This window comes from Physeter macrocephalus, chromosome 13 (genome assembly GCF_002837175.3).
Source record: "Physeter macrocephalus isolate SW-GA chromosome 13, ASM283717v5, whole genome shotgun sequence".
NCBI classification, from domain to species: Eukaryota; Metazoa; Chordata; class Mammalia; order Artiodactyla; family Physeteridae; genus Physeter; species Physeter macrocephalus.
In genome coordinates, this window is record NC_041226.1 from 4,091,004 (window position 1) to 4,117,790 (window position 26,787).

Genomic DNA, 26,787 nt, shown 5'->3' on the forward strand with positions numbered 1-26,787 from the left:
ACGCGCAGGCTCAGCGGCCATGGCTCACGGGCCCAGCCGCTCCGCGGCGTGTGGGATCTTCCCGGACCGGGGCACGAACCCGTGTCCTCTGCATCGGCAGGCGGATTCTCAATCACTGCGCCACCAGGGAAGCCCCAGTTCCCAGTTTTGATAGAGGAGACTTGAGGCCAGGGAGGACTACAGGAATCTACCTTTTTATTTTGGGAATGGAATTTGTATTAAATTAGTTAACCTTGAATGCTATCCTGTCCTCAGCCAGACTGTCCTCCAACTGTTCCATGCAATCTGAATTCTTTTCTTAACTAAGTACAACGTCCTGCCTCTGTAAAGGCCACGGAGCTGTTTTAATTCTTGCTCACAATGTTGTCCAGAATTTGGAGGGGGCTTCCCTCCTCTCGAAGAGAATTAGGATGATGTCCCTATTCTGTCATTTTTAAAGAAGAATTTCTCTGGCAAAGAGGAATTTTCTCAGCTACTGTTGGGAAACTGCTGTCCTGAGCTCAGTGCTGGGCAGTGTGGACAGACACAGACACACGGTGCAGGATCCGCTGATGGAGACACAGGAATAAGATAGTGAGTCACGGTCCAAACCAGCAGTGCACAGCACAAGTGCGGTTTTGTGTGTGTAACCATGTGCCCTGTTCTCAGCCAGGGCGGACACTGTGAAAATGCAGAGAAGGCATATGACCTGGTCCCTGTCTGAGGACGAGTCCTCCAGAGGGACACGCAGAGCTGTGTTGGTGTTTCTGGGAATCTCCGCTCACAGGGACTCCCCCCCACCTGCTCTCTGCGGTTCCTGAAGGTTCAGGGGCCCAGGGTGGCATCTCCCATATGGGCGCCCCCCCAATACCTCAGAGGCAACTCAGGGAGAATAATTTACTACCATCTAATAGAATAGAATTTATGAAGGGCTCCTACCTCCAGGGTAGAACACCCATCTTATTGGAATCTTAGGCTGGAAAACCTATTCTGATTTGTTTTATTCTTGCTATTTTCCCTCATTATATAACTAAGGTGAGGGTTTTGTTTTGTTTTGTTTTTTCTCATCCTACAGAGGCCTGGGCAGGTCTGGAATATGATTGAGCCCAAAGTTTCTCATTTCCTAATGTTCAGATTATAATGAGTAACATAAGTTACCAACTGAGGCCATGAAGTCTCATTCCCTAGGGATCTTTAAAAGTGGGTTAGAGGGGCTTCCCTGGTGGCGCAGTGGTTGAGAGTCCGCCTGCCAATGCAGGGGACACGGGTTCAAGCCCTGGTCCAGGAAGATCCCACATACCACGGAGCAACTAAGCCTGTGCTCTAGAGCCTGCGAGCCACAACTACTGAGCCCGTGTGCCACAACTACTGAAGCCCACGCACCTAGAGCCCATGCTCCGCAACAAGAGAAGCCACCACAATGAGAAGCCCGCACACCGCAACAAAGAGTAGCCCCCGCTTGCCACAACTAGAGAAAGCCCACACACAGCAACAAACACCCAACGCAGCCAAAAATAAAATAATTTTTTTTTTTAAGTGGGTTAGGGCCTCCCTGGTGGCACAGTGGTTGAGAGTCCACCTGTCGATGCAGGGGACACGGGTTCGTGCCCCAGTGTGGGAGGATCCCACATGCCGCGGAGCGGCTGGGCCCGTGGGCCATGACCGCTGAGCCTGCGCGTCCGGAGCCTGTGCTCCGCAACAGGAGAGGCCCGCGTACTGCAAAAACAAACAAAAAAAAGTGGGTTAGAATTTCAGCAGTCTGATAGCCTGGTAGGTGTCTGGCCCTACCTGAAGGAACGGGGACTTTGATTAGCTTTTATCTTGAGGAACCTGTCAGATTTATGTTTTGAAGACCATCCAGCAGTCATTTAACAGTAAGTTTCTAAAAATACCTATTTGTTTTTGGCTGCTTTGTGGTGTCAGCTGTGATTCCTACCAGCTGTAACTACTGACAAGACCAAAAAACAGACTTGTAATTATTTGCTATATTCTCCATGTTCTGCTCTGTGCCAGTTACGCATGTGTGATTTTAGCAGGAACAGCCTCCTGACAGAAATGCGGACGTAAAAGTTTATTATTCTCGCGAATAACGCTTGCCAGCTCTCTGCTCCTTCCTGACGCTGCTCGTTCTTTGAGACAGGAGTGCACCAACCACCTCCCTGGAGAGGCGCTGGCTTCTCAGCAGAGCCTGCCTTAAGGGGCTGCGTGAGATGGGCTTTCACCACTATCACTGGTGTTTACCTGCACCTTCCATATGGGGGGACAGATCTCAGGCAGCATCCATGCCTAAGCTGGGATGGAAAAAGGTCAAAGCAAACACTGAACTCCATCCCCACCATCGGAGAAATAAACCATGAAGATGACATCGTTACCAACCATTCAGGTGATGGGAGGGAATTTACCTCCAATTCAAGACCCATTCCTTCTCCTGTTTAATTTTTATTTTTTTAAATTTTATTGAAGTATAGCTGATTTACAATGATGTGTTAAATTCTGCTGAACAGCAAAGTGATTCAGTTACACATATATACATTCTTTTTCATATTCCTTTTCCATCATGGTTTATCACAGGATACTGAGTGTAGTTCCCTGTGCTCTGCAGTAGGACCTTGTTGTTTATCCATCCTACGTATAAGATTTACCGTTTTAAAGAGTACAGTTCAGTGGCATTTAGTACCTTCATGATGTCGTGCAGTCGTCACCCGTCTAGTTCCACAACATTTTCGTCTCCCTGAAAGGAAACCTCAGATGCTTTGAGCAGGCCCTGCACTCCCCGGAAACCAATACTCATTCTCTGTGTATTTGCCTGTTCCAGACATTTCATATGAATGGAACTGTGCAAGACGCAGCCTACGGCGTTGGCTTCTTTCACTCATCGTGAGGTTCTCAAGGTTTTTCCGTGTTGTGCATGTGTCAGTACTTTGTTCCTTTTTGTGGCTGAATAATTTTCCATTGTATGGACAGACCACACTTTGTTTATCCATTCAGCAATTGATGTCTGGATTGTTTTCATCTTTTGGCTATTGTGAATAATGCTGCTCTAGATACTGGTGTACAGGTGTCTGAGTCCATTTTCAGTTCTTTTGGCTAATGTGACCTAGGAGTGGAATTGCTAGGTGAGACAGTAATTCCATGTTGAAGTTACTGAAGAACAGTGGCTGCACCATTTTACAGACACACCAGTAATGTGCTAGGGTTCCAGTTTCTCCACATCCTCTCCAATACCTGTTATAGCCATCCTAGTAGATGTTAAGTGCTATTTCTTTGTGGTTTTGACCTGCATTTCCCTAATGATGTTGACTATCTTTTCATGTGCTTGTTGGACGTTGTGTTTCTTCTTCGGATAATGTATCCAAATACTTTGCCTGTTTTTGATTTGGTTTGTCTGTCTTTTTGATGTTGAGTTGTTGGGATTATTGATATATTCTGGATTCTAGACCCTTAACAGCTCTATGATTTGTAAATACTTTCATTTTGTGGTTGTCTTTTCCCTTTTTAAAAAATTTTTATTGGAGTGTAGTTGATTTACAGTGTTGTTAGTTACAGGTGTACAGCAAAGTGAATCAGTTGTACATATATACATATCCATTCGTTTGCAGATTCTTTTCCCATATAGGTTATTACAGAATATTGAGTAGTGTTTCCTGTTCCATACCAGTAGGTCCTTCTTAGTTACCTGTTTTATATATAGTAGTGTGTATATGTCAATCCCAAACTCCTGTCACCTCCCCCCATGTTTCCCCTTTGGTAACCGTAAGTTTGATTTCGAGATCTGTGAGTCTGTTTCTGTTTTGTAAATAAGTTCATTTGTATCATTTTTATTTGAGATCCCATATAAGTGATAGCATATGATATTTGTCTTTCTCCGACTGACTTCACTTAGCATGGTAATCTCCAGATCCATCCATGTTGCTGCAAATGGCATTATTTCGTTCTTTTATGGTTGAGTATATTCCACTCTGTGTATGTACCAATCTTTATCCCTTCCTCTGTCGATGGACATTTAGGTTACTTCCATGTCTTGGCTACTGTAAACATTGCTGCAGTGAACATTGGTGTGTATGTATCTTTTCGAATTATGGTTTTCTTCAGATATATGCCCAGGAGTGGGATTGCTGGATCAAGTGGTACTTCTATATTTAGTTTTTTAAGGACCCTCCATACTGCCCTCCATAATGGTTGTACAAATTTACATTCCCACTGGCAGTATAGGAGGGTTCCCTTTTCTCCACACCCTCTCCAGCATTTATTGCTTCTAGATTTTTTTGATGAGGGCCATTCTGACCAGTGTGAGGTGAAATCTCATTGTGGTTTTGGTTTGTATTTCCCTAATAATTAGCGATGTTGAGCATCTTTTCATGTGCTTTTTGGACATCTGTCTTCTTTGGAGAAATGTCTGTTTAGGTGTTCTGCCCATTTTTCCTTTAACATCTTTATTGGAGTATAATTGCTTTACTGCCCAGTTTTTGATTAGGTTGTTTGTTCACTTTCTTGATAATGTATTGATTCACAAAGGTTTTTGATTTTGATGAAGTCCAATTTATCTCTTTTTTCCTTTTGTTGCCTATGCTTTGAGTGTCATATCTAAGAAACATTGCCAAAACATTTATGTGGTTTTAGCTCTTATATTTTGGGTCTTTGATCCATTTTGAGCTACTTTTTGTATGTGATTGCAGGTAAGGGGTCAACCTCACTCTTCTGAGTGTGGAAATCCAGTTACTCCAGACCTATATGCTGAACAGACTTTTCTCTCCTCATGAATGGTCTGGGTTCCCTACCTAGCCAAAAGTCAGCGGACCATAGACGTATGGGTTTATTGCTAGACTCTAAACTACATTACAGTGATTTGTATGTGTATCCTGATGCCAGTACCACACTATTTTTATTACTGTAGTTTTATATTAAAATCTTGAAATCAGGAAGTATAAGTCCTATAATTGTGGTGTTCTTTTTCCAGGATTGTTTTGGCTTTCTGGGGTCCCTTGTAATTCCCTATGAATCATAGGATAAATATTTGTTTCTGCAAAAAAAAGACTGTTGGACTCTTGCCTAATTGCTTTAGTTGGCACTTCTAGTAAATTCGTTGAGTAGAAGCGGTAAAAGCAGACATCCTTGTCTTGTTCCTGATCATAGAGAGAGCGCTTTCAGTCTTTCACCATTGAGTATGTTGTCAGTTGTGGGTTTTTCATAAATGCTGTTATGTGGAGGAACTTCCCGTCCCGTCTTAGTTTGCTGAGTATTTTTATTATGCAAGGGTGTTGGATTTTGTCGAATGATTTTTCTGCGTTAATTTAGATGATCATTGATATTCTTCTTTCATTCTATTAATGTGGTGGTGTATTACATTAATTGCTTTTTGTATGTTGAATCAGCCTTGCATTACTGGGATAAATTCCACTTGGTAAGGGTGTGTAATCCTTTCATTATACTGCTGAATTCGGTTTGTAGTATTTTGTCAAGAGTTCTTTTATCTCATTTCCCTGTGCTAATTTGTACTCTTTTCTTCTCATTAACCAGAATTAACCAAAGTAAATATCTGATTGCGTTTCTTCACTTTTTCCTATGTCTTTGTAAGTAGATGGCTTTCAAACCATCTATAGATAACAGAATGCTATAAATGGTAAATGTTATTCTTATACCCCTTTCTAGCTTCAGCTTTTCCAACACTCGCAGTACATGGTACAAGAGTACAGGTGGAGGCTATGTCTGAGTGTGTGCAAGTTGTAACAGCCATGTACCTTGATTAACACACCTGGGTGAAGACCACAATGCCTTGTGATGCCCAGATTCTCTGGAGACGGTGATAACACAGGGAAGAGGTAGCTGCCCTGTGTGCCCCCACCTCCCACCCCAGCTCTGTCCTGCGCTGGCAGGGGACCTGCACTCACGTGTGGACATCCCAGTCCACACATCCCACGCTACAACCACCCTCTGGCCAACCCCCGGGCCTCAGAGCACGGACCCTGGCTGTGTGGTCTACTTCTAGGGAGATGGAGCTAGCGAGGGGTTCAGGTTGGCCTTGGATGCCAGCTTGGGCATCACTGGGCAGGGACTTCTAAGGTCTCGCGTACTTGGGCTGGGGGCAGGTGTGGGCTCTCGGTGGACATGTCTCCTTGGCCCCATGTCCCCCTCCCCACATGGGAGGAAGGGCTGCAAGACACAGCAGGGTCAAAGGGTGGTGCTGTTGTTGGCTAAAGCTGAGCGGGTTGGTGGACGTTCACTGTGCTAGTTTCTGTTTGAATATTTCGTTATAAAAAAGAGAAAAGCATACGCCATCCCACGCGGGAATTAGAGACCTCTGCCCTGCCCTGTGACCTTTGTCTTTGGTGAGGCCGTTTCCTCAGCCACCCAGCGAGAGACCAGGATGTGTGATTTCAGAGAGCCCTTCCCGTCTGTGGCTCTCTCACGAGCCCCGTCGCTAGGAGGACCTTCTGGACCTGAAACATCGGAGGGTCCAGGAGAGGCGGGGTGGAGCGCCCAGTCTGTCCCCTCAGTTCCTGGGGAGATATGCCTTCATCTCGCCAAGGTCCCAGCGGGGAGGGCCTCAGGGAGCCCCTCTCACCCGGGCTCGGAGCTGCCTGGCAGTGCCTTCTGCGCAGGAACCGTGGCCGGTGCGGGTCACACAGGGAGGACGGCCACACGAGGACAGCGCATCTGCTCATCCCTGCGGGCCATGGTTCAGAAGGCCCAGGGCGGTTAAGGTGGCCCCTGGAAGGCAAGATGAGAGGGGAGGGAGAGGCAGTGTGAGGGGACAGAAAGTGTGTTCTCATCAGCCATCAGCCATCTTCCCAAGGTGGGGAGGCTGGGGCTTGCCCTGAGCTGGTGATGAATTAAACCTTGTTCTTTCAACCAAGATGATCAGAAACTGCGCTCGCAGAAACCCAAGAGCACGGTGAACTTCAGCTCGTAGGACTGTTGAGAGTAGCCGGGCCCTGCTCCCCTAAGGCCCTTGGGGCCGCGTGAAGTGGACCCTGGGCTCAGGCCTGGACGGGCTGGGGGAGGGGCTTTGGACCACAAACAACTGCAGCTCCTCCAACTTCCGCGCCCTCAAGTTCCCCCAGACAGCAGCCCGGGGATGTACGCGTTGCCATGGCAATGTGCTGCACAGCGGGTGGCTGAAACAACAGAGGTGTATTTTCTCATGGTTCTGGAGGTCAGGTGTGCCAGGGCTGGTTCCTTCCGAGGCCTCCCTCCTCTGCTTGCAGGTGAAGGCCGTCTTCTCCCTGTGTTCTCACATGGCCGTCTTCAGTATGTGTGTGTGTGTGTGTCTTAATCTCCTCTCCTCATAAGGACCCCAGTTAGACTGGATTAGGGCCAACCCAATGACCTCATGTGAACTTTATCAGATCTTTAAAGGCCTCATCTCGTAATCCAGCCCCATCCTGAGACCCTGGAGGGTTAGGGCTCCTGCAGGTGCAGTCTGGAGGGGTACAGTTCAGCCGTTACAGAGGGTGCCGGCCAACGCTGTACACCGCAGTCTGTTGGGGGCAAGCCCGGTGACACCCCAGCAGCAGGAAACCGGGGCCATTCTCGAGCATTTCCCACCCCCCCACCTTTGGTTGGTAGTAAAGCCCAGCTGTCCTCTAGGGAGACCCTCCCCTCCGCATTGCCCCAGAGCAGCTGGCAGCCTTGCAGGAGGGATCGTTTCAGGAGAGGCAGGAAGAACGCCTAATCCTTGTGTTTTCAAAGAAAACTCACCTTGCTTTTCATTGTGGTTCAAAATAAGCATCAGGTTCTGCAGAAGGAAACTGTCTCTGGCCACGTCCTGGGGCACCCAGGCGAGGCTCCAGGCCTGGGGGGCAGGTGGCATGGAAGCTTTCCGTTCACCGGAGCAACAGTTCACTCCTTGCCCGGGAGGCAGGGGCCCTGGTCCCCTTCCGTCAGGAGGCAGGTGGGGCTCCGAGGGTCGAAGGTCGTGTAGGGACGGGCTGCGCGCAGAGCGGTTTTCAGAGGAGGGAGCCGCTCTCGAGGCGTCCAGGCAGCATCTGCTGTAAATACAGGAGCAGCTGGCGAAACGGGACGTTCTCCTTGACGTGGGGCAGCCTTTTCCCGGTCTGTTTCACCTTACGACCTAAAGCCATTCTTTCTCTGAGCACCTTCGAGAGGTGTCCGCGTGGCCAGGGACTGACCGTGTGTGATGTGCCCCCAGGACCAACGAGCGAGACCGGCTGCTCAAGAGGCTGGGCAGGAAGACGCCGCCCACCCACTTCCGGGGCGGTTCCCTCCAGCAGTCAGTGCCACGTGAGTAGCCCGCCGGCACGTGGTGCGGACCACTGCCAGGCTCTACACCCGGAAGAAGTGGAAATGGTGTATCTGGCCCCAGGCAGGTACAGCCTGGAGGGTAGGCAAATCCCCGGGATCCAGTCAAACGTCTGAATGACACGACCCGTAAACTTCAGATCTGATGTGGTTCAGCTCCTGTGGCAGCCTCCCCATCAGATTCTTTCTAAGATTGAAGTGATGCTACTTTTACATGGTTCCCCCCAAAGTAGCCCTATGCTACTGGCATATTAATCACAACAATGCCAATCACCGGGGAAAAGTCTCTGTGGTCTTCCCAGGAAGGCTGTGCCCTGCGCCGCCCCTGCAGCTGGAGGCCAGGCCCGGTTTCTGCCAAGCAGGGTCTGTGGGGATGCGTCAGAAGGGGGGGGGGCGGTGCGCACGCCAGATGGAGCTCGAGGAGGAGATGGGGTCACCTGCAATCCAGCCCCTGGGCTGCCAGGCAGGCGAGGGCATTGCAGCCGAGTGCAGGGGCCCCTGCGCAGCCAGCCTCCCTTCCCCAGCTGAGGCCCCGGCTCCTGCCTCGTCCCCGCCTGCACTCCCATCTCTTCAACTGACGCCCCACTTCTGCTCTCCTTTCTCTGCCTGAGTTGAGAAGGAAACAAGGGGTAGAAAGTGAAGCATCACTGCATCCTTAGGACAGGTACTGGAGGATCTCTGCCCAGCTCAGCTGAGCTCCATCCCCCCACCGTGAACACATCTTTGCAGACTTTCTCAACAGAGGGAAGGAAAGGAACAGGTGGGACGTCATGGCCGTCAGTGACCGCCCCCGCTTGGACATCCCTGCGGGAGAAGGGGCTGCAGCAGCTCCCAGCAGGGCCCACGTGCCCCACATTCTCTGAGGCTTCTCTGCCCCAAGACACCTGGCCGAGAGCCTCAGGTCGGCACAGTAAGTGGCCCCGCAGAACCCGGGCCCCAGACCCCAGCCACGGCCTCTGATCCTCGAGAGAGGTTGGGTCCAGAGGAGGCTGGGTGGCGGGGTCCCAGCCACGAGGCCCGGGGCTCCACCTCGGCGGGCTGCCTGCGGTCCTGTCCCAGCTCTGCCACTTTGTGACCCTGGGTAAGTTAACCCCTCTGTTCCTACACCTGTAGAACAGACGACGTGAGAACTTCCCTGGGGTTATTCACTGACATTGTACACATCAAGTGCCTGCAACAGAGCCTGACAGCGGGGAGTCCAATGCTAGGTATCACTTGTCTTTTCTGCCACAAATTGAATAACTTCAGGCCACTTACTTACATGTTTCTCTAAACGTGTTTTCTCCTCTGAGGAGAAAAACAGAAGCATATACATCTTACACAGCCGGTGAGGCTTCAGAACATGAGTGCTGGTTCCCTAAACGCAGGGCTCGTGCCGTGCGGCGTCCGAGCAAAGAACAGACACTGAGAGCAAAGACGGCGCGAGAGCTTTCGTGGGAGTGCCATAAAGGGTCTTAAAACTACAAAACGTTTTATGAACTCTCAGTATTTTGAAGGACCAAACCAAAATTCTGATGAACAAATACAAAAAAACAGGCAAGCTGCTAAAATCACGCCACATTTGAAAGACACTCAGCGACTGGGAGTAGGACCCTAATGGAAACCAGGGTGTTTCAGTCAACGGACCACCAGAGAAGGCCATCACGCATCGGGAGGGGCTCCTGGCCTCTGCCTGTCTCCGGCCTCAGTCTTCCCAGGAAACCGCAAGGAAAAGCCCTAGTCTTGGAGCACTTGTTCTGCTGGACCACCCGCACACAGTATTAGCAGTTGTGTTTCCTCCACGGTCTAATTTCCTTACCATCCACACGGTGTTCCCAATTTCCATTGCTATTAGGAGTCTTTTTCCAGACGGGAAATAGCTACTTTCATTAAGATGTTATGAGAGGTCAGATTCAAAAAAAATGCTATTTCAGGGAAGTTTTATTCCAAAATAATGAAAAAGAAAATGACATGATTTTATGGACTTCACCAAGTGTTCTACCAGAGGGAGACAAAACAAATAAGAAATGCACCTGCCCTTCCACCTACCCGAATTCTATCCCCGGATCCTGGCCGTGGCTGAGCATTTAGGAAGGTCTGGTCCATTAAGTGCTTTCTCCAGGCCCCCATCATTCCTTCCTGGCTGTCGGGACTTCCTGAAGATGAATGACTGTGGGAAATGCTAAGAGCCAGGGGCTCCCTCTGAGTTTGGATGCAAATAATGGCAGTTAAACGTCCATCAGGCAGGAGCTAGTAAATGGACGGTGTGTCTTTGCCAGGCTGGGCAGGCAGAGGCTGGCTGGGTGATCATGGCCCCTGTTTTCCTGCTCTAACCCCTATGAGGCTTCCGTTTCCAAGAGGAAGATATTTACGTGACTCACAGAGACGCCCGTGCTCCCAGGACCACCTGTCAGGCCAGGCTCCTTTCTTTCTTGAATTCAAAGTCCACTGAAGCTCAGCAGAGACTCAGAACATCCTGGTGCCCATTTTGGAAACATGATGGTGGATGCACCCAGGGGAGCTGGTGGAGAAGCCCTCTGCTGACCCTGGGAGAAGAGATTTGCTATCGAACTGGAAGCTTCTCTCTGCTGTCCCTTATGACAGATGCCTAGAAAACCCTTCCCACCCCAGAGGGGCCGAGTTATTTATCCCACTGGATGGCCCTCGTGCCCTTGAGACAAACAGGAGCTGCGGAGAGCACTGCAGCTGGCTTCCCGCAGGTACAGGTGGATCTGAGTGGAAAACAGCAAATAAATAGACAGGGCTGCTGCCCCTCCCACCTGAACAGGGGTAGACAATTCCAGATGCTTCTCCCAAAAGGACAGTCCCAAACAAGGTTCATGTTTACGTCTCAGCAAGTCCCCTTCATTCCTTCCCCTGCCCCCCTACCCCGCGCAAAAAAAAAACACATTAAAAGGCAGGTAGCAGTTGCTCTGTTTGGGCTGACTGTCAAGACAGGCTCCTTCGTCCCTGGCCTGGAGTAGAGGCCTCCTCTCCGGGGGCCAAGTGTAGAATTAGTCCCAACCGCAGGAGAGGGCTCTGTGGCCTGGGCGTCACCCGCCAAGGAACCACGCTGGCGCCCACGTGGTGGATAGGAGCTGGAAGGACACCTGGCCCAGCCCAGCCCATTCATTTTACAGAAAAGGAAACCAAGAAGACGGAGAGCTTAAAGGGCCCCGGTTCTGCGGCCGAGTCACAGCCAAGCAAGGACGGGAACGAACGCTTCTCAGCGGCACCTCCGCCCTGGGCCCGGCTCTACCGTGAAAGCAGGGCAGGGGACGGCCGGCTGGGGACAGAGAGCCCCGCGGTCACCTACCGCCCTGGGGAGGGAAGAGCAGCTACACCGTGTCCCCGTCTCTCGGGGTCAGGGCGCCTTCTGCAGGGAAGCGTCCCCCTGGGTGGCAGGCCCACCACCCAGCAGCACGGGGGATCCGAGGACAGCTGTGGGGCCAGCCCGGGAAACAACTGATATGCCTAGAAACATCCACCTTCCGGAGACTGGAAGGTGGATGCTGTCCAGAGCCCAGCCCTCCTGCTGGAGGAAACAGTGCTACTTGCTCGATTTGCTCTGAACTGGCCCAGGGAGAGGCAGCTGGTCTGGCACGTCGTGGCAGCCGAGACACGGCACCGAGAGCGCGCTGGGGCCTGGAGAGCAGGGCTGCAGTGCCCACAGCCACACAGGTTTCAGGAGGCTTCCTCGTCCACCGTCACCTCCGACCCACAGCTCAGAGGTGAGAGGAGGCGTTTCCTCTTCAGATCCCAGGAAGCCCCGCGGCTGGGAGACCCAGCACAGCCTCCTTGTGGGAAGCGGTGGGCCGTGAGGAAGCCCAGGAGCGCCAGGGCCACCCAGGGCAGGATGAGCTGCCCGCCTGCACCGGCTGGAGGGGCTCACGCTGCCCTCGGGCTGTTGTCCGCGGGCAGGGCCTCGGGGTTGTGGGTTTGGGCTTGTTAGAGATGAAGGTGAGCAGCTCGACCGACGTCCCGTGGGGGCAACTGTTCTCACTCTGCTTTCACTCCCACCTGCTCCCTGCTGCCCAGCCGTGTCCTCAGTGGCTCCCGGGCCACCTCTGCAGCTCAGCCCACACCTCCTGCCTCCCAGGGTGGCCCTCCTGAGCCCCGGGGTCCTCTCAGGCTGAAAGGCATGCTCTAGGGGGGAGCTGGCCAGCCAGCCCTGCGGGGGATGGAGACTCGGTTTACAGTGTGATCAGAGCAGGAAGTCACTTCCTCTCCTCCATCCCCACGAGGACTTTTTTATACATTGCTATTGTATGTCTTTATAGTCCGGAAACTTTCCTTTTTAAGCCAAATGTCTGCGTAAAGAAGAATCCAGGGTGAAGGGTCACAAGGTGGCAGAGTAGGAGGACATGAGCTCACCTCTTCTTATAGAAACACCAAAATCCCAACTAACTGCAGAACATCAACAAAACGCTGGAACCGACCAAAAAAGACACCCTACATCCAAAAGCAAAGAAGCCGCCACAACGAGACAGTAGGAGGGGGACAATCATGAGAAAATCAAATACCATACCCGCGGGACAGGCAGCCCACAAAGTGGAAAATAATTACACCCCAAGTTCTCCCACAGGAGTGAAAGTTCTGAACCTGAGAAAATATTTGAAGAGCAAATAGCTGAAAACTTCCCTAACATGGGAAACGAAACAGTCACCCAAGTCCAGGAAGCACAGAGAGTCCTAGGGACAATAAACCCAAGGAGGACCATGCTGAGACACAAACTGACAAAAACGAAAGACAAAGAAAAAAAAAAAGCGGTAAGAGAAAAGCAACAAGTAATGTACAAGGGAACTCTCCCCTAAGGTTATAAGCTGATTTCTCAACAGAAACTCTGCAGGCCAGAAGGGAGTGGCATGATATATTTAAAGTGATCAAAGGCAAGAAACTACAACCAAAAATACTCTACCCAGCAAGGGTACTCTACCCAGCAATTGATAGAGAAATCAAAAGCTTTACAGACAAGTGAAAGCTAAGAGAATGCAGCACCACCAGGCCAGCTTTGCAACAAATGCTAAAGGAACGTCTCTAGGCAGCAAAGAAAAGGCCACAACTAGAAACAAGAAAATTATGAACGGAACAGCTCCCCAGTAAAGGCAAACATACAGTAGAGGTAAGAAACTGTCTGCACACAAATATGATATCAAAACCAGCAATCATGAGACGAGGAGAGCACAAATGCAGGCTATTGGAAATGCATTTGAAATTAAAAGACCAGCAATTTAAAACAATCTTGTTTATATACAGACTGCTGTATCAAAACCTCATGGTAACTGCAAACCAAAAACCTACAAATAGATACACACACAAAAAAGGAAAAGGGATCCAAACACAACACTAAAGTTAGTCATCAAATCACAAGAGAAGAGAACAAAAGAGGAAGGGAAGAAAAAAGACCTACAAAAACAAATCCAAAACAATTAACAAAATGGCAGTAAGAACATACATGGATTAAATGCTCCAACCATACATAACACACGGGCTGGGTGAATGGATACAAAAACAAGACCCATACATAGGCTGTATACAGGAAGCCCACTTCAGATCTAGGGACACATACAGACTGAAAGCGAGGGGACGGAAAAAGACGTTCCATGCAAATGGAAATCAAAAGAAAGCTGGAATAGCAATACTCATATCAGACAAAAGAGGCTTTAAAATAAAGACTGTTACAAGAGACAAAGAACGACACTACATAATGATCACAGGATCTATCCAAGAAGAAGATATAACAATTGTAAATATATATGCACCCAACATAGGGGCACCTCAACATATAAGGCAAATTACTAACTGCCATAAGAGGAGGAATCAACAGTAACACAGTAATAACGGGGGACTTCAGCACCCCACGTTCATCAATGAACAGATCAGAAAAAGTCAAAAAGGAAACACAGGCCTTAAATGACACATTAGACCAGATGGACTTAACTGATATTTATAGAGCATTCCATCCAAAAGCAGCAGAATACACATTATTCTCAAGTGCACATGGAACATTCTCCAGGACTGATCACATGCTGGGCCACAAAGCAAGCCTCGGTAAATTTAAGAAAATTGAAATCATATCAAGCATCTTTTCTGACCACACCACTATGAGATTAGAAATAAACTACAAGGAAAAAAACTATAAAAAACACAAACACGTGGAGGCTAAATAATATACTACTAAACAACCAATGGATCACTGAAGAAACAAAAGAGGAAATCAAAAAATACCTAGAGACAAATGAAAGTGAAAGCACAATGATCCAAAATCTATGGGACACAGCAAAAGCAGTCCTAAGTGGGAAGTTTATTGCAATTACGATCTTACCTCAGGAAACAAGAAAAATCTCAAACAACCTAACCTTATACCTAAAGCAACTTGAGAAAGAACAAACAAAACCCAAAGTTAGCAGAAGGAAAAAAATTACAAAGATCAGAACAGAAATAAACAGAGACAAAGAAAACAATAGAAAAGATCAATGAAAATAAAAGCTGGTTCTTTGAAAAGATAAAATTGATAAACCTTTAGACCCATCAAGAAGAAGAGGGAGAGGGCTCAAATCAGTGAAATCAGAAATGGAAAAGGAGAAGTTACAACAGACACCACAGAAATACAAAGGATCGTAAGACTACCAGAAGCAACTGTATGCCAATAAAATGGACAACCTGGAAAAAATGGGAAAATTCTTGGAAAGGTACAATCTCCCGAGACTGAACCAGGAAGAAATAGAAAATATGAACAGACCAATCACAAGTACTGAAATTGAAACTGTGACTTAAAAAACTCCCAACAAACAAAAGTTGAGGACCACATGGCTTCACAGGTGAATCCTCTCAAACATTTAGAAAAGAGTCAATACCTACCCTTCTGAAACTATTCCAAAAAATTGCAGAGGAATGAAAACTCCCAAACTCAATCTATGAGGCCACCATCACCCTGATACCAAAACCTGACAAAGATACCACAAAACAAGAAAATTACAGGCCAATATCACTGATGAACATAGACACAAAAATCCTCAACAAACTACTAGCAATCCAAATCCAACAATGCATTAATTAAAAGGATCATACACCACGATCAAGTGGGATTTATCCCAGGGATGCAAGGATTTTTCATTACCCACAAATCAATCAGTGTGATACATCACATCAATAAATTGAAGAATAAAAACCATACGATCACCTCAATAGACGCAGAAAAATCTTTTGACAAAATTCAGCACCCATTTATGATAAAAACTCTCCAGAAAGTGGGCAAAGAGGGAACCTACCCAAGTAATGTACAAGGGAACTCTCCCCTAAGGTTATAAGCTGATTTCTCAACAGAAACTCTGCAGGCCAGAAGGGAGTGGCATGATATATTTAAAGTGATCAAAGGCAAGAAACTACAACCAAAAATACTCTACCCAGCAAGGGTACTCTACCCAGCAATTGATAGAGAAATCAAAAGCTTTACAGACAAGTGAAAGCTAAGAGAATGCAGCACCACCAGGCCAGCTTTGCAACAAATGCTAAAGGAACGTCTCTAGGCAGCAAAGAAAAGGCCACAACTAGAAACAAGAAAATTATGAACGGAACAGCTCCCCAGTAAAGGCAAACATACAGTAGAGGTAAGAAACTGTCTGCACACAAATATGATATCAAAACCAGCAATCATGAGACGAGGAGAGCACAAATGCAGGCTATTGGAAATGCATTTGAAATTAAAAGACCAGCAATTTAAAACAATCTTGTTTATATACAGACTGCTGTATCAAAACCTCATGGTAACTGCAAACCAAAAACCTACAAATAGATACACACACAAAAAAGGAAAAGGGATCCAAACACAACACTAAAGTTAGTCATCAAATCACAAGAGAAGAGAACAAAAGAGGAAGGGAAGAAAAAAGACCTACAAAAACAAATCCAAAACAATTAACAAAATGGCAGTAAGAACATACATGGATTAAATGCTCCAACCATACATAACACACGGGCTGGGTGAATGGATACAAAAACAAGACCCATACATAGGCTGTATACAGGAAGCCCACTTCAGATCTAGGGACACATACAGACTGAAAGCGAGGGGACGGAAAAAGACGTTCCATGCAAATGGAAATCAAAAGAAAGCTGGAATAGCAATACTCATATCAGACAAAAGAGGCTTTAAAATAAAGACTGTTACAAGAGACAAAGAACGACACTACATAATGATCACAGGATCTATCCAAGAAGAAGATATAACAATTGTAAATATATATGCACCCAACATAGGGGCACCTCAACATATAAGGCAAATTACTAACTGCCATAAGAGGAGGAATCAACAGTAACACAGTAATAACGGGGGACTTCAGCACCCCACGTTCATCAATGAACAGATCAGAAAAAGTCAAAAAGGAAACACAGGCCTTAAATGACACATTAGACCAGATGGACTTAACTGATATTTATAGAGCATTCCATCCAAAAGCAGCAGAATACACATTATTCTCAAGTGCACATGGAACATTCTCCAGGACTGATCACATGCTGGGCCACAAAGCAAGCCTCGGTAAATTTAAGAAAATTGAAATCATATCAAGCATCTTTTCTGACCACACCACTATGAGATTAGAAATAAACTACAAGGAAAAAAACTATAAAAAACACAAACACGTGGAGGCTAAATAATATACTACTAAACAACCAATGGATCACTGAAGAAACAAAAGAGGAAATCAAAAAATACCTAGAGACAAATGAAAGTGAAAGCACAATGATCCAAAATCTATGGGACACAGCAAAAGCAGTCCTAAGTGGGAAGTTTATTGCAATTACGATCTTACCTCAGGAAACAAGAAAAATCTCAAACAACCTAACCTTATACCTAAAGCAACTTGAGAAAGAACAAACAAAACCCAAAGTTAGCAGAAGGAAAAAAATTACAAAGATCAGAACAGAAATAAACAGAGACAAAGAAAACAATAGAAAAGATCAATGAAAATAAAAGCTGGTTCTTTGAAAAGATAAAATTGATAAACCTTTAGACCCATCAAGAAGAAGAGGGAGAGGGCTCAAATCAGTGAAATCAGAAATGGAAAAGGAGAAGTTACAACAGACACCACAGAAATACAAAGGATCGTAAGACTACCAGAAGCAACTGTATGCCAATAAAATGGACAACCTGGAAAAAATGGGAAAATTCTTGGAAAGGTACAATCTCCCGAGACTGAACCAGGAAGAAATAGAAAATATGAACAGACCAATCACAAGTACTGAAATTGAAACTGTGACTTAAAAAACTCCCAACAAACAAAAGTTGAGGACCACATGGCTTCACAGGTGAATCCTCTCAAACATTTAGAAAAGAGTCAATACCTACCCTTCTGAAACTATTCCAAAAAATTGCAGAGGAATGAAAACTCCCAAACTCAATCTATGAGGCCACCATCACCCTGATACCAAAACCTGACAAAGATACCACAAAACAAGAAAATTACAGGCCAATATCACTGATGAACATAGACACAAAAATCCTCAACAAACTACTAGCAATCCAAATCCAACAATGCATTAATTAAAAGGATCATACACCACGATCAAGTGGGATTTATCCCAGGGATGCAAGGATTTTTCATTACCCACAAATCAATCAGTGTGATACATCACATCAATAAATTGAAGAATAAAAACCATACGATCACCTCAATAGACGCAGAAAAATCTTTTGACAAAATTCAGCACCCATTTATGATAAAAACTCTCCAGAAAGTGGGCAAAGAGGGAACCTACCTCAACATAATAAAGGCCATATATGACAACCCTACAGCTAACATCAATGGTGAAAAGCTGAAAGCATTTCCTCTAGGATCAGGAACAAGACATGGATGTCCAGTCTCACCACTTTTATTCAACATAGTTTTGGAAGTCCTAGCCATGGCAATCAGAGAAGAAAAGGAAATAAAGGTAATCCAAATTGGAAAAGAAGTAAAACTGTCACTGTTTGCAGATGACATGATACCACTGGGTTGGCCAAAAACTTCGTACGGGTGTTTTCATAACATCCTATGGAAAGACCCATACGAATTTTTTGGCAAACCCAATACATACAGAAAATCCTAAAGATGCAACCAGAAAATCACTAGAGTTCATCAGTGAATTTGGTAAAGTTGCAAGAGAAATTAAAGAAACAATCCCATTTACCATCACATCATAAAGAATAAAATGCCTACAAATAAACCTACCTAAGGAGGCAAAAGACCTGTACTCCAAACACTGTAAGAAGAAAGAAATCGAAGATGACACAAACAGATGGAAAGATATACCATGTTTTGGGATTGGGAGAATCCATATACTACCCAAGGCAATCTACAGATTCAGTGCAACCTCTATCAAATTACCAGTGGCATTTTGCACAGAACTAGAACAAAAAAATCTTAAAATTTGTATGGAGACACAAAAAGACCCCGAAGAGCTGAAGCAATCTTGAGAAAAACAGAGCTGGAGGGATCAGGCTCCCTGACTTCAGACTATACTACAAAGCTACAATCATCAAAACAGTGTGGTACTAGCACAGAGATAGAAATATAGATCAATGGAACAGGATAGAAAGCCCAGAAATAAACCCACGCACCTACAGTCAATTAATCTATGACAAAGGAGGCAAGACTACACAATAGAGAAGACAGTCTCTTCAATAAACGGTACTGGGAAAACTGGACAGCTACGTGCAAAAAAAAAAAAACAAAACAAAACATTTTTTAACACCATACACAAAAATAAACTCAAAATGGATTAAAGAGCTAAATGTAAGACCAGATACCATAAAATTCTTACAGGAAAACATAGGCAGAACACTCTTTGATAGAAATCACATCAGTATCTTTTTTGATACATCTAGAGTAATGGAAATAAAAACGATGGAAATAAAAACGAAAATAAACCAATGGGACCTAATTAAACTCAAAAGCTTTTGACAGCAAAGGAAACCGCAAACAAAATGAAAAGACAACCATCAGAATGGGAGAAAAATACTTGCAAAGCAAAAGCAAATGATGCAACCGACAAGGGATTAATATCCAAAATTTACAAACAGCTCATATGGCTCAATATCAAAAAAAAAAAACAACCCAATCAGAAAATGGGTAGAAGACCTAAAGAGGCATTTCTTGAAAGAAGACATACACGTGGGCAAGAGGCACATGAGAAAATGCTCAACGTCGTTAATTAAATGCAAATCTACAATGAGATATCACCTCACGCCAGTCAGAATGGCAATCATCAAAAAAGTCTGCAGGGCTTCCCTGGTGGCGCAGTGGTTGAGAATCCGCCTGCCGATGCAGGGGACACGGGTTCGTGCCCCGGTCCGGGAAGATCCCACATGCGGCGGAGCGGCTGGGCCCGTGAGCCATGGCCGCTGAGCCTGTGCATCCGGAGACTGTGCTCCGTAACGGGAGAGGCCACAACAGTGAGAGACCCGCATACCACGTACACACACAAAAAGTCTGCAAAAGAGAAATGCTGGAGAGGGTATGGAGAAAAGGGAACCCTCGTACACTGTCGGTGGGAATGTAAGTTAGTGCAGCCACTATGGAGAACAGTGTGGAGGTTCCTTAAGAAGCTAAAAACAGAGCTACCCTGATCCAGCAATCCCACTCCTGGGCATAATATCTGGAGAAAAACATGGTTCGAAAGGATACATGCACCCCAATGTTCATTGCAGCAGTGTTTACAATAGCCAGGTCATGGAAGCAACCTAAATGTCCATCGACAGATGAACGGATAAAGAAGATGTGGTAGATATATACAATGGAATACTACAAGGCCGTGAAAAAGAATGAAATAATGCCATTTGCAGCAACATGGATGGACCTGGGGATTATCGTACTAAGTGAAGTCAGTCAGCCAAAGACAGACAAATATCACATGATATCACTTACATGCAGGATCTAAAAAACTGGTACAAATGAGCTTATTTACAAAACAGAAACAGACTCACAGACTTAGAGAGTGAACTTATGGAACCGGGGGTGAGGGGGTGTAGGGATAGATTAGGAGTTAGGGACTGACATGTACACACTGCTATATTTAAAATAGGTAACCAACAAGGACCAGCACAGGGACCTCTGCTCAATACTCCGTAATAACCTAAATGGGAAAAGAATTTGAGAAAGAATAGGTACATGTATAACTGTATCACTTTGCTGTACACCTGAAATTAACACAACATTGTTAATCAGCTATACTCCAATATAAAATAAAAATAAAGTGGCCTAGTTAAAATTACATTGGAGAAATTTTTATAAAGTGAAAAAATTTTAGATATATATATTATTATGTTATGTGAAAATTTCAGTCATATAAATTTTAATCAGCTATACTCCAATATATCCGTAAAATTAAAAATTTAAAAAAAGAGAATCCAGGACGATACATGGGCAAGATTTCTGGTTTCTTCTCCTTTAAAGGCTACGATGAACTAACAGCTCCAGTAACGGTCATAAATATGCACAGACAAGAGGCATGCTGTTGCCTGTGATGTCTTTTGCTCAGAAGGTCTAATCCAGCTGCAGGACGTTTCCGTACCCCTGACCCAGAAGGGTCAGTCAACAGAGGGGGACTCCTGCAAATGTCCCTCCTGTGGGAAGGGCCAGTTAGGAGGGACAGCCCTGCCTCGGGCTGGGAATGCCAACCCCGTCTCAGAGCCTCAGGACGGAGCTGCAGGAGAGCGCCGGCCCTTGCGCAAGTCACGACATCACCTTGTGCCTCACCTTCCCCACCTGTGACACGGGAAGAACTCTCACCCTTCTCACAGGGCTGTCAGGAGGAAGAACTGAGCTATGTGTGTGTAGTACATACAACAGTGCCTGAGACACGGGGCATTCGATAACTGTCTGCTATTGTTACCAGCATCATTATTGGAACTGCTTGTAAAAACCAGCCTTTTGTAGCCACTGGGCCAATCATTAAATTCCTCTTGACTTTATCTAGTGATCTTTTTCTTTATTTACCCCAAAGTAAACCCGCTGTAATGTATTACTGGTCCAAATCCATGCGATTTCAGTGAGGCGAGCTCCCAGCACTGTGTGCACTTTGCCAGCCTTCACTGATAGCATGTGCCTATTTACCTGGCATGTTTACAGCTTCATAAATGACCGACTGGCCTGCAGCTTCGGGCGGATTGGGACATTTCCGGCGCAGAATGACTTTGCCTTTCCCCTTGACTGGTGGTGGGAAAGTGCAGCCATGGACCAGGGACCCACTGATGATGCTTCACAGGCAGAAATGGGAGGCCACCCCTCTGAGCCCTGCCCACGCCATCAGCACAGAACCACGCGGCCTCTGCCCACTCTTGGCCACCCGCCCCTTCAGGGGGTCACAGGTCTCTGGAGCCCCATCCAAGGCCACGGAGGCCAGTGTGTAGAAGCTCGGCTGCAGTCCCCCCCCGGAGGCAGCTTCTCCTAGTCCCTCCTCTTAACCAGGCCCTCTGTGCTCCTCTTCCAGATGGATACGCCTTCTCGCAAGAGGAGCACGGAGCCGTGACTCAGGAAGAAATAGTTCGCGCCTACGACACCACCAAACGGAAATCCAGGAAGAAGTAAGATGTGGTCTCCCGATGGAGCCTCAGAAAGAGATGCTTTGCTGCACCCGGTGTTAACACGTGTTTGTCAGAAGGGACGGGTGTCAGTGGCCAAAACACCGGAAACACATCCCGTGGCCTTAGCCCACCCGTTTGTTAGTTCTCGCGCAAAGCTGGACACGGGCCGCGGGGGAAGCCACTCTCCCCCTTCCCACTCGTCCATCCGCAGTGCTTGGCCCGACTTTTGTTTACGCTGTTCCGAAGCATTCAACCGTGCCCTGTGAGGTGTGAAATTAAAAACATTATGTTTCACCAGTATTTCAGCATCAGTCCCGGCGGTTCTGGGAGAAGACAGAGTGGGTTTCACGGTGCGTGAGAAACCCACCTGGTGGGGCTGCAGTGGGCACGCCGACTTCCTGGGTTGTCAACGCACAGACTCGGTCGGCGGTCAGCGTGTAAACCCTCACTGGAGGCCAAGCTGCCAGCCTGCTTTGATTCCCCCCCTTTGTTTGTATGAAGTTGGCATAAACGTCCTGATTGCAGTGAAATCACAAACATAGATATCTGGGTGGTAAACCTGAGAACGATTGTTGGAACCTCAGTCACATTCCCAGCAGGGCGGGCCCGTCGGGGTCCCCACGGTCCCTGCACCCTTGCTGCCCGGGCGCCCCGCACTCAGACCTGCTGCATGGCTGTCCCCACGCTTGGTGCATGGTGGCGGCGGGCACCCGCCCAGACCCCCGCCCTCCCTCCTCCTCCTCCCCAGATTCAGATATGGATGCGAGAAACCCCTTCCTCTGTAACTAAAGAAACATAGCGATTCTTGTAGATTCTAAGTGTCTGTTCTATCTGCCTCTTTCTGACGACAGGGGAGCCTGCAGGTCAGGGCATTGGTGGAGCCGCTGGGGCCCTGCCCGCCCTGGTCGGGCTCTCAAAACTCATTTCCCGGCCTCCAGACCCCTGGACCTGGGCACCTGCTTAAATTAGAACCCACGCTTGTTCTCTTGGGAGCTCAGAGCACATTTTGCCTTTTGAGTGAGTTTATAGCACATCTCCCCAGCGAAGGAGCGCACCTGTCGCTCCGGAATCTGAGCCGACGAGGAGCCCAGCGGGGAGAGGGAGGGGCCCCCGAGGCTGCTGAGGAGGGCGACTGCTGGAGGAAAGCATGGGCACGGAGACGCTCTTCCTGCAAATCTCAGTAGACATTTCTGAAATCAAGCCCTGAAGCCCAGACAGTTGTCATGATCAGCCTCAGGTGTCCATGGACGCGTGGTTTTAAGTGAACCGAACTCCACACATCTCAAGGAAACGGCCTTCCTTACACCGACAGGTTTTCCTTCCTTATCCAGCCAGTGCTAGACGCGGGCAGCTCTCTGCACGTGAGGGGCCCCGAATCCCAGACGGGGAAGGGGAGTGCCGAGTCCCTGACTTGGAACCACGGAGTCCCACGTTCGAACGTGGACCGAACCCGGATGCCTTGGGGCGGGAAAGCGGCACCTGGAGCCCTTCATGAACGCCCAGCCCGCAGGCACGTCCTCTGCTCGCAGCTTTGGCGGCCGAACGAGATTTTTGGATTGGGCTTAACATCAATACTACTGGGCAGCAGCTGCTGCTTAAAACGGCACGGTCCCTCTGGGGAGGGCGGAGCTCAATTAGGAAATGAAACAACGGGGCATTCTGCTTCCTCCCCATCATTTCGGAAGATAATTTAGAGTATGATTTGCGTGGACCACAAAAAACGAATCCCCCGCTCGTGAGGTGACGGGGACCCAGAGGGGGCTCCAGGGCAAGCAGAACAATGCAGCCAACAGGCAAGCCCAGTTGCCCCTCCCTCCTCCCCAAGGTCTAAGACATTTTAAACCCTAGAGCACCCAGCGAGATGAGTGGTTGAAGGCCCGTCACGCAGGAATCACAACAGAATATGCGCCTGTAATTAACACAGCAAAGCAAGGTGGACGCCTTCCCTGCACGCACAGAAGGATGAAGCCCTGGGTACAGAGGAGAAACGAACACTCTCGCCGAGTCCTGTCAGGCACCCCGACGATTCAGTTTCACTTGGGAACTAAGCCTAGTTGGGAAAGGGACTTCAAACTCAACTCTCGGTCAAACGCTCGGCTCGTTCTTGAACTTAAAGCCTTCCGAGTCAGATTTGCGAATTACAGTGTGCGCTTATCTGGAGCTTTTCGGTTTTTATCTTTTGCGTTAAAATACAGTTCAGATTTTTCTGGGTTTTTTAAGTATATTTTCCAGTTCCCTTGAGAAGTAGACTAAACAGTCTTTGCAGTCATGAAACATGCACACAGAAGAAAGCATTAGAGGGATGCCTTTCTATTTATTCTCTCCTGTGATTAAGCTACCTTGTAGCCAAATGACTAAATGGGGTTTCTAGGCGGAGCAGCTGTCACTACGTGTGATGTATGATGTTCAGCCGGGGCCGACTCGGGGGGCTGTGTCCTTTGTCCTATCTTTAAGCTGAGGTCAGAGTGTCACACACAAGCGCTCCCCGGGGGAGGAGGGTGGGCCAGACTTAAGCTGCACACTGTGAGCTCAGTGGAGATGCCACCTGGGACTTGTCACCCTGCAACACAGAAAGTGACACACGGGCTGGCAGGTCGGCACCGCGGGGCCAGACTCTGGATTGGGCTGAAGTGGCAGATTCCACTCAGGGCCCGTGGTCTAGCCTGTCTCTATGCAGAATATTCCAGGCTTCTTGACCAGTGTTACATTCTCCCGTCTCCCAACACACACACAAAACCCGTGCTTTGGAGAAAGGAGATGCCGTTTCTTTAACATTTGGAGTGGTACCCTAACACGCGACCCTGGGCTTTAGCAGATCACAGCTGAGAGCTCTGCTGGCCTTTTCTTTTCCCTGACAAGGCTTTAGGTCTTGCTGTAGGGAGCTGGCAGTGAGACTCTGTAATCACTTGTCAAGAAACAGTGAATAATGAAAAACTAAGTGTAAGTAACTAATATCTGAAAATGCATATGGACATATATCCCAGACTTTACAGTTGGATTTTTTTTTTTCTTAAAGAAAGCTCTAGTCTGTAATCTCACTGTTAAAACAATGACCCTTTATCTTTTTGAACCATAAGGAAGAGAATATTCTATCATATTCCTGCTCCTGGAGATTTATGCCTTAGACCACAGGTTGAACAGAATGTTTGCAAAACTCTGCTGTAGGATAAGGTAGTCCTTGGCTTTGAACATGTGAAAGGACTACACACAGTTCAGCCAGGGTTTGAATTACTGCCCAGGGTCACTGTTCCAGAGTAATCCGAGGAGTGATTTAGGCTCAGCATTTGAAATGTAGCCTTCATCTCCTGGGATCCATAAAATAAAAAACTTGAACAGGGAAAAAAACTGTGGTTAAGCAGAGCCTGAAATAATAATATGGCAAAGAAATGAGTTATCAGGTCAAGTTAAAGGATGGCATCCCCCATGGTATTCATTAAATACTTTCTTCATGCAAATGCTTAAATTAGAAAGTATAATACTGATGGAGATAGTGAAAATAAAGCGCCTCCTCCAAAAAAAAAAAAAAACAAAAAAACAAAAAACGGGGAAGCAATACAGCAGTTGGCTTTGAGGCTGGTTCTTCACTGGCTCAAGGCAGTTCTTGGTCTCTGTCAGCCTTGGGGGAGATTATTTCACCTCACACTAGCCATCTTTCCATCTCGAAGAGCTAGGAGAACAGGTAGAAGATTTTCCAGTGGGTCTCAGAGGTCAGGACCCAAGTTCCTCTGTAATGACATATTAATAAGTGTTCTTCCCAAAAGGAACAGACCTGGGATACTTGACGTGTTGGACCCTTCGTTGAGTTTTTTTTCAGCATCCCCAACTGTCCACCACCCACTTCCATTCTCTTTTACAAGAGCTCCATTTAATGCCAGACTTCCAGCTTGGACTGTTTAAAGCACTCTTGGTTTGTCGGGTCTGAGTGAGGGGTAAAGGGAAATCCTCTCAGCGGGAAGACAGGTCTCTGAGCCCACACAGCTCTCAGGGGCCAGAGCTAAGAAACCAATGGGACTGGAAAAGAGGGGCAAGCTCCCCCGTTTCCCCACACCAAGCATAACCCACAGCTGTCACCCTGCAGAGCACCTCTGCTCCCCTGACCCAGGGGAGACAAGAGAGCCATTCTTCTTACACCCAGGCTGGCTCATTTTCAAGTGACAATCTCTTGCCCTAGTTGCCTCAGAGATATCTACTCCCAGGCATCAGACCAAGAAAAACAAGCTCCCAAGATTAGCCCAACGGCATTTCTCCCGACCTGGCTACGGAAAGGAGACCTGTTCGTTTTAAAAGTCGGGAACAAAGTGTCAGGTGGCTTTGATTTACAACAGCAAGAGGAAGAAGAAAGTTGAAGGAATGGCGCTGTCCAAATAACCCTGCCCAGGAAACCCAGGGGTCAAGAGAGCTTATCGAGAGCCCTTCACAGGCCAGCTCGACAGTGCTGAGGAAGGGCCAGGAGGAGGAGGGACGCCTGAAGATCAGGATCTGAACCCACTTCCGCGGGGACTGGAGTCGGTCGTATTCCTAAAGACAGCTGGGCGTGCAGCTACAGGTAGATCAGTAAACACCAGGTTCAGAGCTGAGGAGGAAAACCCTGCCCTGTCATATAGTTTCCCTCCGTCCAGCGAGATCCCTGCAGCAGGGAACACGTTTTCGGCTTTTCATTAATAAACTCCGTCCAAGTCCCGACGCCCTTTCTCCACCCTCCCTCTCCCGCGTCGCCGAACTGGGACGCCTGCTGGGCCACTGCCCCCCAGCCTCCCCCCAGGGCCCGCAGCCTCAGTGGGCGCTGCATCCTTCCCGGGCTGCTGTCTGAGGGTGCCATCCTTGTGGTGTCTTCCTCATGCAGGCAAAGCCACGTGCTCTCCTGTCTGCTGTCACATCTGTGCTCGCATCGCTGAAATACCGTTTGCGCCAGGGAGGTTTTAATCTGTCTATGCAGAGGGAAGGGGGCAGTGGAGGCACGTTTAATTGGCTCCCAGCAGAGCGGGCGGGTGCGGGGGGTTCTGTTC

General features: G+C 47.6%; 1 protein-coding gene across 1 annotated transcript in view; it reads left to right on the plus strand.

The window, feature by feature from the left end:
* Positions 1–22,293, plus strand: part of LOC102994737 (phospholipid-transporting ATPase IB) — a 467,552-nt gene extending 445,259 nt beyond the window's left edge. Inside the window, exons 35-36 of the mRNA XM_028497800.2 lie at positions 8,129–8,220; positions 21,688–22,293. Coding sequence (XP_028353601.1) covers positions 8,129–8,220; positions 21,688–21,785 — 190 coding nt within the window. The 3' untranslated portion in view covers positions 21,786–22,293. The remainder of the gene's footprint in view (positions 1–8,128; positions 8,221–21,687) is intronic.
* The last annotated feature ends 4,494 nt before the right edge of the window (positions 22,294–26,787 follow it).